Genomic DNA, 14,716 nt, shown 5'->3' on the forward strand with positions numbered 1-14,716 from the left:
ATCATGTTTTAAAGTTTTTAAAGAGAGATGTAATTCTGTGTACTCAACACTAGATGGAAGCCTGAGTCAAGTAGCCTACAGTGGCAGTGACAGTATGTAAATACAGCTCCACTTGCATGTAAAGACCAGATAAACGGATGAGCTTTAATTTCTAATACACATGAACAGAATATAGGCATGTTTAAGATGATACTGATCAAGAGATGATAGTGTCAGTGACAAATTAAATGAAAAACCTCAAGAAATGGGTGCTGAAACATAACCAATGCAGATACTTCCACACAGGTGCACTGCATGGTGCAATTAAGAAATTATTTCACATCCAATCATGCTCTGTGGCATGTTTAAAAATGATGAGCAACCCCAGTTGATTCTGAGTTTAACCGAGCGACGTTATAGTCAGGTGGCAGTGCGTCAACCCCTCATTACAAAGATGAATCCACATTTGAGAGTTCAGCGGTGCAAAAACCATAGGTCTACAGAGATGTGGAAAAAGCGACATGGTTGGATGACTAATGCTTCGCCATTTTCTCGACAAGTGGGCAAGTGCATGTGTACAGGCCTGAATGCTTCACCCCTACATCGAGGGGATCCACTGGCTGTGTTGTGCTGTGGGGGGCGTTTTGCTGGCACGGTTTGGGTCTACTTGTCAGCTGATGAGTATGAAAATGATATGCTGTGGCCTTCTCAGTCACCAGTTCTCAACCCAATGTAACACCTAGGCGAGGGGATATTTCTGTAATTTGTCACTCCTGTGTACATTGTAGACTGTAAATATATTTGGATCTGTTGTTCTTAATCTCATGCCACTGATTAATGCTTTCTGGTTGGTAACAGTATCTGCTAAATTTAGGCTACTGATAGAAAACAGCTTTGTGCCATTCTTGACATTTACCATGAGTTTTTTTTCAGCATTGCAGCTTGTGCTGTCAGTGAGAGCAACTTGCACTCACACAAAAGGTCTTTAGGTGGCCTTTGATCTATGGAGGTCCAGCAGTAACAATGCCTTTATAAGGTTACCCTCAAAACTTTGTTTACTGTGAGTTCTGTAATGCCTCAAATGTCACACTCATTATAGATGAAATGATGCAGAAAATCACTAATCGTTATGTCAGGCAGCCCAGTTTGACCCTAGGACGGTGCCAGCATACAGCTGCTGTGGTCACATTTTCCCTGAGCAGTGCTGATGTGCCAGGGCTATTGTCAATAGATGAAGCAGATATTTTGACTTGTCATGGCAGGAAAAGTGCAGATATTGATATTCCAAACAAATCCATACAAGTGAGCCAGAATGCATAATACAAGGGCTCTGTAAGTGTGCACCCAATGGAGAGTATGTTAGTTACACCTGGGCTGTACCAGTTCAAAATGTCTCTTTGTCAGTGCTCTTGTTATGTATTTTCCAGTTGTTTGGATTTATTTAAAGATGTTACTTATGCAATACAAGCTGAACAAACCGCTCTGATGACATCATGATAAGGGTACATTTTCTTCGGTTACAGTCTTTAGTTCTTTCTATCTGTATCTAGGATACAGTTCACTTTCTTTTGTTGCAGTATTTTCTGTAACTAGAGTCATGTTGAGGTGCAGCAAAAGCTGAAAAAGTGTCTGTTCATGTTTGTTTTGTCCCCTCACCACCATTCCCTAACTACACCAATACTCTTTCCCTCTAACTTCAATGCAGATTTAATAGAACTAATGACCCCCAAACAGCTCTCCAACATCATCCAGACACAGGGGGGTAGCGAACGCTGGAGGCGCTTGGCACATAACGAGGAGCTAAATAAAAATGTGTCCAACAGAGATGTGTGACCTGAAAGGAGTTTATCTTTCACTGGACCATTTAAAAACAGGAGAATCTACATTTCACAAGGCCCTATTATCTAGAATGTTACAGCAGACACATCCCTAAATTATGGTCATGGTCACAGTTGATTGCAGTACACAGATGTCGGTCCACACCGGGTGTTCAATTAAAGAGATTAATTTTTCCCTTCACAGCCTTTATGTCTTGTAATAAACAGCGTATATAGTTAGTTTCTCTTCAGAGGGCTTCTTATTTGGGGGAAAATATCACTAAGCAATGTGAAAACAGTGAGATTATGCGTGATGCAATAATTTTAATGTGCATGTTTTATGTGCAGATCAAAGTGCGTGCCATCCAACTTTTTTTTTTACCAGAGCACTTTAATATTAATATTTCATCAAATTCAAGTTTTAAAAATCCAAGAGCATGTTAGACGACTGTCCTGAAACCAGACGGCTGTAATTGGCTCACGTCAGTTTAAGAGACAGAGTGGGCTCCGAGGAAGAAGCTGGCCCGACTGTTGGAGGTGGGATGTGATGTTTTTTTGCTTGCATGTGGAGGTGGATTTAAAAATGGATGGGAGAGATGGAGTTGGATGGTATGTTGTTAGTTTTGATGTGTTGAAAATGTTGATGTGTCAGTTGGCAATGGTAGAATAGCGACTGAAGTGGTAGTGGGTAAACCCTGATACTGGATCATTTTATGACTTTGAAAGCATTCTTTTCTCGTACCAAAGAGTCTAAAGCCGAAGCCCGAACTGGGAGAGCTCTCGCAGTCTCATTAGAAATCCTGTATTGGCTCACAGACCTGCTGATGAACTCTGTGATGTGACTGATGTGCTGACATTTTACTGTGGCTCCACTCTGGCACCGCTTCCCCAGAGCCGTGACCACAGTGCCACTGTTGTTTACCATTACTCATCCCTGCTGAGTGAAGCCATCAAACAACAGCAGCCAGGCGCACCGCAGCACCTCGGCCAGCAGCTGGCCCTGATACGCTCTCCGTAGGCCATGCCAGATAACCTTTATACTGAGCTCCTCTGGATTACACATGGGGGGCGATGACTCACACTTGTTGCCTTGGCACTCTCACAGGCTCACATCTGTGCATGCAACACACTTGTACTCACGCACTTGGTCCTTTGTGAAAACACTGGAAACTTGTTTTATCAAAGCACTGAAATTTGAACAGTTTAGAGTAGGATCGTCTTCCTATGTTTGGTTTTATTCTGTATTTTTTTTATTGTCAACAAATCCCATGAAAACCAAAAACCAACAACGCTGGATGTAAGTTCATCTCTCCATGCTTTCTGACTTCCTCACTCTGCCTGTGACCCCAAGCTAATTGGTTCCTGCTGAAGACATAAAAAATACAAATATATAGTTTCAATTTTAAAAAAAGCTCAGTATTCTTAAAATTTCTGGACACTGTAGTTTTTATCATATCCTTAAACAGCACTTCATTTTGCTTGTGTTGTGGACTGCTTTTAGAGGTGGATTAATACACGTTCACTGCTCTAATGAAATCATGTACATGGGATTGATTTAAGACTACAGCGTCCGTGTTCATTAGCCCACATCATCATTCGCAAATGCAAGTTATTCTGGGACTTCTCAGTTCACTTTTGGTTTCCAACAGGCCTTATCAGCGCTGGGGTGATCGACACTGTCAAATCTGCGCTGGTGACGCTCCTCTGTCATCGTGTAAAACCTACCCCCATATTAAATAATCCTTTTGTGATTGGCCCGACCAGATCCAGGACAGGTGGAAGCGTGGCACATGCATGTTTAACATTTTCATTTCTGTAAAGAAAACTTATTTTTAAACTTTATTATTTAAGATCTAAACTTTAATAATAAACCTGCATTAGAGAAGTTAAAACAACCAAAGAGCTCATAGAACATTGGCCAAGTTTCAGGGAGAACAAAACACTGTCAAAAAAGAAGCATATTAAGGATGTATAATTATTAAAAATATTTTAAAAAATACATAATACAGAGAATTGTATAAAAAGTGATTAGAAATATCAATAAAACCCTCCTCTTATGCTATATTCACAGGAAATAATTTATTCAAATCGCTTGGTTTACACCCTGTAGTTATTGCGTTCACTGTATCAGCTTCTTTATTAAGCATTGAATATAAAAAGAAATGTCCATAAAGAATAAGTCACAGAGTCAGTGGTCCTCAGTTTACTCAATGATAACCTTCAGGAAAAGGGTTGGGATCCACTGGTGGCACAGAGGAATAAACTACTACTTTGGCTACATGGACAATATGTATAGGATCAGTGTTGTTGGTTTTGATCTTTTAATGGGATTTGTTGACTATATGTATATATATATATTTTAAAACAGGGATTTCAAAAATGTGTTGGTTTATTTTGTCTACTACTTTCACACGCCTTGCTTTGAAAGCTTGATTGGTCAATTGGTCTTACTTCTTGTCAAGATTTGCTACGGTCTACTAGAAGTTTAAATGGATTGGAACAACTCTCACAACTGAGTCATACACACTACTGCAGCTCAATTACATGTTTGTGCGAAACTTCTGTTGTACAAAATATAAGAACTGTCTTGATGAAATCAATATCCTCAGTAAATACAGGTTAAAACTGAAGAGTGTGTTGTGTCCATGGTTAAATTCCCTTTTTTATTTATTTAAGAGGTACCTTTTAGCCTCGACACCATATGTGCAAACCATTACAAATGGATTGCAGGGAGAGCAAGTGGGCTTAAAGGTGCAATGTATTTATTTATACATCCTACTTCAGCCTTTACCATTGTCAATTATGTTATGAAAATAACATAAATCACATTTTTAAGCCTTTGGCTGCTTTATTTGCTGCTTTCATATCTAAAAAAGCACTGGCCTATTATCAAATCGTCAAGCCTGCTTTATTTTCATCCCTTTTCAACTTTTTCTTTCAACCCTATAAATTGTACCAGACTTTTATTTGGGGACATGATGACTACATCATGAGCAGAATATCCCGACTGACACGAAGGCTGCATTACAGGGCTTAAAACAATCTTTCTCATTAGACCGGTAATTTGTGAGGCTATTTGGGTGGGACAACCTTCCACCAATTCAGAGCTCAAGTTTCACATTTGACTCAGCATTTAATGTAGCAATTAGCCCGGTCAAGAACATCATCATCGAATCTGTTATGAAACAATTACATAACATCCTCATCTAAACGATTTCTCTCCCACACACGCTCTTCTATTCTTTGTGTCCTGTTATCTCCATTTCCTGTTTAGTCTCTCTGTGTCTTTCTCTCTCTTTCTGCTGTGTGTGTCTTTCTCCCTCCAGTTCTTACTGTTTGACCTTCAGTTCAACCTTTGGGGAGGTAGTACAGCTGGACTCTGTTTTACTGACAGATAGAAAAGTAGCACAAGCTTCAGGGCAGCAGAGGTTAGCTACACTGTGTGACTACTAGAAGTATGTTTACCTTCTCCATTTTGACCAGTTTCATCTTTTAAAACTCAACAAGCCTCTGAGGCAAAACACTTTTCAGACCACAGATTCTGTCCAACCCTCTCTCTCTCTTGCAAACCCCTTAGTGGGGAGGTGACCTCTTGGTGGTATGAGAGACAATCCTTTTCACTTCAATTGTGGGCAGGTGAAAGGTTCAGTGGCCATGATGCTGTGAGAACCGGGGTTCTGTCCTCTTGATGTAAGCTTGAGCAGACACTCAGCTCCCATCTGCTACACTATTGCCACTTCTGACTGTCCCTGTGCTACAACCCTCTTGACATTATACTGTATGTTTGAGAGTGTATGGATAAGGTTTTCAGCCATGGCTCTTTTCCCTCTGTGGAACATATAATCTGAGCAATTGCACTTGAAGCAACCATGTTTCTGCTCAAGCAACAAAGTGAGGGAGCTGACAATTTTGGCTAAATTTTAAACTTTTGCATCGAAGCAAATACAGTCTAAATGGACCACCTTATGTATTTAAGTGTATACTGCTGTGTGGTAATTAGGGCTTTAATTCATGATTGTTGATAATTTTTCAGTGGAAATTAATGATTTCATACAAACTTTAATTAGCCATTGAATCGCACATCAATGTGATTATTTTACATGTTTATATTTTGCATACATTTGTCATACTTTTACATGTATTGCTATAGGGAAAATACAATAATATATTTTATTTGTTTCAACAGTATAGTCAATTTCTATGGTAAAGCCTTATGTGCTTTCATGTATTTATGTATTCATGCTTAAACAAAAATTGGAGAAAAGACAGTAGGACAGTAAATGCCATGCATTTATTTTAGCACTGACATATGCCTCAGACAGTCAAGATACATGTCATAACCATACTTTAATCACTAAGACGACCTGGCATCGACCCTTCATTACATGGCATACAGACTACATGAAATCCTACTTGTTACAGCATGTTTCCAGTGATTCTATGGGCAGTTTCATGTGCATTTAAACTGTTGTGTAGCCTGTAACATTATATAATTCCACACATTTCCCATAGCAATTCTTAAACAGTACTTCTGCAAATTAACATAGGATGAATGTTTGCACCACATCTCCCATTGTCTCTCAGTATTTCATTACAGTGGTAATGTCACACAGTAGTCCATCTACATCTCATTACCACAGTGCAAATAATGACACTAGAACAGAAGGGCGGATGCTTCCACCTTGTCAAAGTGCAGCTCTGAGCACAACAGGAAAAAAATGTACTATATGGCAGTATATACATGTCACTTACTGGGTTAGCTTTCGTTAACGTTCATTAACACATCCCTTTTCACAGTTAGTACTTAAGAGGAACATAGATTCTTGGATGAGAATGGAGGAAACAGACGATATATCTGAGAATACAGGAATAAATACAGCGTTTTAATGCATAATAATAATTTATACTGGTATGGATAGCAGTTCTCATATAATATGTATGCGGATAGCTTTCATTCCTGTTTGGTATATGTTCTGATAATGGCAGCGGCAGGGTTAATCTCCTCCCAGAAGTGTATCCACTTGTCAAAGAGTACCAATAACGAATTTGCATGTGCCTCTGTGTAGTGTGATTAACAATTTTGATGGTGAATAACACAATCCCATTACAGTAGCATGGAACTATTATTAGGACACGATGAGGCCCGGAGGAATGAATACTTGAAAGAGTAACAGCCTGTCACACTAATGTACCTGCATGGAGAGGTGTGTTGTGTAGCTGGAGTATTTGTCATTTAATACAGAGTGCGAACATAGAAGCTTGTCTGATTGTTTGCATGAGCTCTACACTCCAAAGTTTCAGAAATATCCCTGGCTGACTGACTAGTGAGTGGGTGGTTGTCTTCCTCATCCTATGTCTCGCATTTGTTGGAAGCCGTCAGGTTTTGGAGTTGGGACCTGTGACAGCAGCTGTCACTTGCGTCGTCGGTGTCTCAGTCAGTGTGTGTGTTTGTCAGTGTTGTGGGTTTGAGGTGACGCAGAGGAGGAGAGATTCTGTCGATGGCTTGATCTGCTGTCTCTCAGTGCTTCATCCAGTTCGCTCAGTTGCCTTCCTCATGTCATCGTGTCATCACGTCTGTCTTCCTCCGCTCATCTGTAGACTATAGGGTACACCCTCTATCTCTCTCTCCCTCTCTCTGCTGGGGTGCAGTGGAGGATCCTGGACTATAGAGGCAGGCGGATGTGCATCGCAGAACTATTGGGCCGCGCAGCTATAATATAGATGCCGCTCTCCTTTAAAAAGTCTGCCCAGGTCACTGGCCTGTTGAATAAAGATTTGTATTTATTTATTAGCCAACAGTCTTTTTGCAATCATTTATTTTTAATGGAAAATGAATCACAAAACACTAAAGAAATAGTGGAAAAGCTATTGTTTGCTATAGTTTCTATATTTTTGTTATTGTCAACACATCTGAATCTACTGATGAGTATTGCCTCTGTAGCCAAAGTCTGATGTATGATTAAAAACACATACAGCTACACTGTAGCTATACTAACTGGCATGTTCTTTCCTTACAAAGAGCATGGGCACTGAGTCAATCCTACATACACCATCCTGGTCCCAGAAATACTCCATATAGTGCACTAAATATGTATTTATCCGTGTCAAGAAATGCATTGTTTACTCCGGACACAGATTAAAAAATAAATATCTGTAACCCACTTTTAAAGGTTTACATCTTAGGAAAAAATGGGCCATTCAACAAGGTATGGAAGCTGGAGAGTATTGAGAGACGTTGTTTGCTTTGGTCTTTGCTCATAGAATTTTTAACAATCAGAGAATGTAGATTAAGACCAGCCACTTCCTGACCACACTTACAAATTGTATTCTGATGTTTTTAATTTTGGGATTTGCTCATGATAATTACACTAAATATAAAGATGCACCGGCATTATCCCACATAGGACACACCCCTTACCAATACAATACAGCAACCATGTAGTAAAAATGATTTGGTTATATCATTATAATAAGTATCTGGCCTCTGCTCTGTTGTAATTTGCCTCCTGCTGCTTTGAAAATTCAGTTATAAAATATAGTGTTTGTCAGACTTCTGTCTAAGCATGTTCTCCTAATTAGCATTCAACCTAATAAGACTCTCTTGTGGGGCTCTCTTTGTAATTGCGGTTCCCTGTAGCCCCTGCCTCAAGTGCGGAGGTGCATTAGCTTAAATTATTGCAAAATGTTGTAATGCGGCATGGCCAAACGTCTCAGAAGTCATGATATGTCAAAGAGGATTTGTGTTTTATTATCTGGTGGCAGAAGGTGAGTTTGAGGTCAGTCCGAGGTGTAGTTTTCTAGGTTGCATTACTAGAAATGAATTCCACTGTTGCTGCCATTAAATACTTTTAATATTATCTCTTTGCACGGTAGGGTCACGGAAGCTGCCATATGTAGGCTGGTTCAGTGGGAAAAGTCTAGGCCTATTCTAACGGCGCAAAAACGTTTATGTACATTTTACTGAGTCTGCAGGTCTGTAAAGCCTGTCAGCTTGAGGTAATGCCTGTGAGAGGAGAGCTTCACATATTTACTGCAAAGAAACCTCAAACACACTCACTAAAGATATAAGAGAAGACAAACCTGCTTTCATCAGACTTGCTCCTTTCACTGCCAGAGCTGGCTGGACTGCTCTCGCATATGGGGCCAACATGACTTATACTGTACCAAAGGACAAAGAATAAAAAAACGACAGAAAAAGTTAAGCACACAGCAGTCAAAAAAAGGACTAGACATTTCCAATTCCAATAAAAAAAAAGGAAAATGCACCCTAAATTAATGAATTAACAACCAGCAACTCCACACAGTGCTTTCATTTCCAGACTGCAGGGATTGGACAGAAGAGGTATGTTAATGTTATTCTTCACAACCTGTTGCCTCACTAGTGTAATATATATAACTCATATCTTCACACAGATTACCTTCATCTGTTGGAGGGGGTGACTGCCAGCCATGATTAACCTAAACATCTCTGCATTATCTTTCACTGTCAGTGTAAATTTGTTCCATTCCACTCTGAAAGCTGCACTTCAGAGCACCCACTGGATTTTTCTATTGGCCAAGTCCAAAAAGTATTTGATGAAGTCATTGTTTCAATCTCAATTTAATCATCTAATTGGTGATTACAATGACTGTGACTTTCATCACTAATAAAGTACATAAAGTCTGTAAAATCTTAAACTCAGACAGAGTTCTCAGAGTGGACCTTTAGATCTTTTTTTAAACCACTGTTCATGCTAGAACCGTTTCAAATCAAATCAAAAAAGGTTATATAAAGATATGGAGTGAGACAATGTCACTTCACATCTCACAAGAAACCCATATGACTGCTTTCTGCACCTACATGAGTCACAAGTAGTCAACCTTTCAGAGTCAGACAGAAGCTCTCCTGGTGAACCTTCTGACTGACGGTAGCTTGAAAAACTCCTTTTCGCTCTCACACTGTATCTTGGTAATGTCTATAATCCAGCGATCAAAGGGAGCAGAGTTTTCTGACTCATTTGATATTTGCTTTTTAATGAGCATGAATGAATGAGGTTGCCTTTTAGTGTTACAGTATGTGTGGACCTGATGTGCACGGTGCACACTCACACCCTTTATGTCCAGAGTGTCCTCTTACATTGATAAGTTAGGCTTTTAAGAGAAGCTCCCCTAAAGAGAACAAAAGGCTTTCTTTTGATCCCTATAATTAGAGGCCAGCCTGAATCTTATCCACGCCTCAGTATAACAAGACCTAATCATATGAGGGGCTCACATTCTGCTCATTAAGCTTCATTGAAGGATGCATGCATCTTTGATTGCTGTATGTTCGGAAAATCTTCCAGTATGGAAGTTAAGAGGGTTAAATTCTGAATGAAATCTAAATCAAGGGGTTGTCTGAGAATACTTGAGGATTAGTGCTCAAGGGTGTTGAAGTGAGGAAAAGGGAGACAAGCCATGCAGTGCTGAGTCACACTCACCCACAATACATAGGAGAGCAGAGTCCCATGAGTCTGTGGGGAATGCCGCGTGTTGAATAGGTGAGAGGGATGGAATGGCACAGCACAGGAGATGTGACAGCACAAAAGGTTATAAGCAGTAACACATGCACACACATACAATACTAACACAGACAATACAAACACCCCAGTGGTGGAAAATACATTTAATCCAGTACAAATCTCACTTGTATTTTCCATTTAACAAGGAATATGGTATAATTTGCATTTATTTGTAGTAGCGTGCATTATTAATGATTATTAGTAAGAATGGTCCAAAAATACTAATGCATTCATTCATCATGAGAACGTATATGTACTTTTACTTAATGCAAAACTTTCCTTTGTTATGCAGCACAATGTAATATAATATAATAACATTACTACTTTTACACGAGTAGAGGATCTGAATACTTTTTCAACCACTGACACACAAGCACACAATGTCGCACAAACACACAGTGAGTAAAAAGAAATGTAACCTCATCAGAGTTAATCAGAGCTTATTCCCTATTAATTATTACTCTGATGAGGTCAAATTGAGAAGCAGTGATATTTATTTTAACATACTATGTATAGTGTACTATAGTGTGTACTATAGTGTACTATACATAGTACACTAGTATATGCTAGTATATAGTATATGCACTATAGAGTGTGGTTTCTTATTGCATTTTCTGCCATATTAATAATATCAATCATGAAGTATAGACTACAGGGGATGGACACTCTAAAATCAACAGCTGTACAATGTAATCCAGTAAAGACTGGATTACATTGTACAGCTTTTTTGAAGGTTATGTTGTTCGATTTTTGTTAAGACTTGTCAAAGACATATTGATTCAGCTCTGGGGTCATTTTCGAGGCTGTACTTTGTGGTGGAGAGATTGCATTATATGGTGAAATGTATTGAATATTTTGTCTCTCCTTTGATTCAGTATCAAGAAGTCTCCACAAAGGTAGTTTTGTTGCAGGGTTGTTGTATTGGATTGCCCTATACTGTACATATGTTCAAGTTATTGTGCCCATAACCTGTAGCCATTTCAGGCGCCAAACCTAAATTGATCTTAGCCAAACAAAGCACAAACAGCTCAGTAGTGAGCCTGCCTCAAGAGTCTTCAAAAAAACACAGTTCAACTGGAACACAGTTCCAGGCAAAAGCAACCAGCTTCATCAATTTAATACGTGACAATTTATTAATAGCAGGAATTCAGTCATACTCAGCATCAAAACTATCATATCATATCACTATACTCATGTTCCCGCCATCAAACCGGCGGGGAACTAAGTGCCTACTAACAGCTTGAGTAGTAGCACAGAATACATTATTGAATAAAACACATTACTTTAGTGCCTTTAATATGACAGGAGGAACTGACTGCATTATCTTTTTTCGATTTTTACTTGATTTGAGAAAGACATGATTTAAATATGTTCAACTTGAGATAAGCAGAAACACTTGCTATTCACAGCTCCCTTTGCTATTATCAGTGTTGCACTGGTGTAAGCATTGATTGCATACTGTTCAGTGTACCAGTCAAAAACAATGCCTTTGATTCTTCTGCAGTCTATTTCAGCTCAAAGCTCCTCTGCAGGACAGAGAAACACAATTGTTATGCCCCAGTCTGGTTACAGTGCACATTGGCTAGTCAGACATTTTCAGTGTCAACATGACGACAGGGAGATAAACAAAAATGTCCAAGTCAGTGTTGCAGGCAACCAGATCTCCAAAAGGCTCCAGAATGTGGTGGTTTTGTGCTGCTTGACCTGGGGGAAATTTCTGTCAAAGCAGATACCTTATTTGACAAACTGGCCAGGGGATGTGTTAAATCATGAATGCACACCAGTGCAAAAACTAAATGACAACAGGGTTGAACCTTCTGTGAGTTCATGTCATATATAATATATGCTGAAAGTGTAATTTGGTTAGCTTTTTGAGTACTTCTTTTTGTCTACTTATTTGATTTATGAATATTATGTTCTCTTTCATTATCTTGAAAGCAAAGTGTGATGGAATGTAAATGGATGCAAATGCAAAGAATGGTGCATTGGTACAAGTATGCTTGTATTAACTTTAATTTTTCTCCTCCTTCTCTAAAGAAGTCTGTTTGTTGTCAGCAACTTCAACATCTGTAGCAATTGAGCACTGCAGACACTGTGAGGTTTTGAGTTCCCTTATTATAATTCATTCATAGCTGTAGATAGATTTACTGAAATTAGAAAAGCTACTTAATAGATGCCTCATTGATACACAGTACACATTACAACTTTCATCGGAGGTCATAAAGCATTGGTGAAATACAATTAGTTAATTAGTTGATCTTGTAATTTAAAGTCTATCTCCTTACAGGGGAATTTGGCAGTGTGGATTAATAAAACAAATGGCATGCAGAGTCATTAACATACCATCTTACGATAATGAAACTTTAGACCTGTCCTCTTGGAGACAGTTGTAACATGTTGTGAACATTTTTAAGTCGATAAGGCAAACTTGTAAGGGAATAGTTACTCATACACATCCAGCAGTTAAGGAGCATAATGTTTTGTTTTGTTTTTGCGTTTTTACTGCAAACAGTTGCCTACTGCAGCTGAAAACTACACTATGAAAGCTGTGAGAGTGAATCAAAAGAGTGAAGTTGTGGCCTGGTCATAAACAAGGAACTGAAACTCACTATAAAGCTCCGTAAAGAGAAAATAGAGAAGGTAAATATATGAAAACCAATGCTTTGGAAGAATGGCAACAAAATAATTACATGAATTATTTGTGTGTCTAATTACTGCTATTGGTATTAGTTTCTTGGTAAGTATACAGAAATTAATGTATAAGCAGATGTATCTATTCAAGCCTATTTTGGTTTATGTCATTCCAAGTTCTATTGGATATAGTGGAAAAAAATGTTTATTTAATTATATGTTACACTTATGCTACACCAACACAGAAAATATAAAATGTGTGCAAGAGACAGTAGGTCACTTAAAATGAAGAAGAACTGACTGGAAGTTGCAGTTTAATGAATTCAAACTGTTGTCATGTATCTAAGCTGAGGTTTGAATGATCATTGCATGCTACAGTATCATTTGTCGACATTGATGTTGAAAAGACTGTCTCAACTGATTTTATCATTTGATATACTGGGCAAGTAAAGCGGTGCTTCATCTGCAAAGAAACTAAACGCAACGAAATGGACACTGTTTCTGTATATTATATTAATCACAGGAAGCATATGTAATGAGAAAGGAACTTCTCTTGCTTGTTATCTTGCTTCAAATCTTCTTTCTCGCTGTCTCTATTCCCTAAGCAGCCAAACCTTTTTCCCTCTGCCAGCTAATGTTTGCATGCAAATTAGTTGCTACTCCCCAAACTCCTACCATACTTCTACACAGACGTGTGCCTTTATTTTATCTCAGCCTAGACATGGAATACTGTGTTATCTCAAGGTATTCAAACTAATGTCCCAGATTTGAATTTTACTATGTTGGGCATCGAACTGACTGGATTTACTCTCCTTTGGCATACTCACCTCACATTGCAAGACTGTGAGTCTTTGTTGAGTTTATGGAACCAGGACTGCTGGGCCTGGCGGCATTCCGCTCTTGTGATCACACCGTCTTGATCCAGATCTAGACCCAGGAACACTGACCGTGCTTTGTCTCTCTCCTTACCGGTCAACAGACGCACCAGTGAGTTCTAGGAAAAATAAAAGTCAAACAGTGTTTGTGATTAGGTGGATTGGATCTACTCCTTTAAATCACTTTCATTAATTCCATTCCCCTTTTTTGCTTTTGATTGCTGTAATTTAGGGTCCTGAAAAAGGTATTTTTAGGGCCAAATTCTTTGGCCTTAATCATTCTCAATCACATTAGCACTGTGTGACATAATCTGCAGGCACTGCTTTACCCCGTGCTACCCCAGAGTCAAACACAGTCCATAAATTGCAAATCTAATCTCACAAGCCAAAAAACAAAACACAATATCTTAACTGCTGTGTGGTGATCAAGTGACAATAAAAATTAGTGATTCCGGCAGGTAGGTGCAAGCCAAATGTTTTGTAGCATTTGCCCCTGAGCCCTTATATTAAATTATCCTAAGCATAATATATCCTATGACCCATGTCCCTGCATTCTCTACAAGACTGATTAGAGTATTTTGGCGGACAAGAGAAAGGTATGCCTTTGCTAGACACTCAGCCAACAAGGATTAAATAGATATCTTTTCTCAATTTGTGAAGGTCAATTTACAGTTTTGTTACAGTTAATGTTACAGTACTACGATATCAAGCAAGTTTAAGTAAGGCTCAGAAATCTTCCCTTTATCAGTAACACAATGTGAATTACTTGCTGCAATTGCCGATCATTGCTCTATATCACAAAGTAAATGCCAAGTGGTAAATGGACCTGTACTTTTATAGCGCCTTTCTAGTCTTTTGACCACTCAAAGCGCTTTTA

At 38.8% G+C, this 14,716-nt stretch overlaps 1 protein-coding gene across 1 annotated transcript in view; it reads right to left on the minus strand.

Annotated features, from left to right (window-relative positions):
* Positions 1–6,101: 6,101 nt before the first annotated feature.
* Positions 6,102–14,716, minus strand: part of phf24 (PHD finger protein 24) — a 28,319-nt gene continuing 19,704 nt past the window's right edge. Inside the window, exons 6-8 of the mRNA XM_035668064.1 lie at positions 13,792–13,958; positions 8,877–8,954; positions 6,102–7,556 (exon numbers count right to left, since the gene is read on the minus strand). Coding sequence (XP_035523957.1) covers positions 7,460–7,556; positions 8,877–8,954; positions 13,792–13,958 — 342 coding nt within the window. The 3' untranslated portion in view covers positions 6,102–7,459. The remainder of the gene's footprint in view (positions 7,557–8,876; positions 8,955–13,791; positions 13,959–14,716) is intronic.

Source organism: Morone saxatilis, unplaced genomic scaffold, assembly GCF_004916995.1.
Source record: "Morone saxatilis isolate NCDOM2014 unplaced genomic scaffold, NCSU_SB_2.0 Contig21, whole genome shotgun sequence".
NCBI classification, from domain to species: Eukaryota; Metazoa; Chordata; class Actinopteri; family Moronidae; genus Morone; species Morone saxatilis.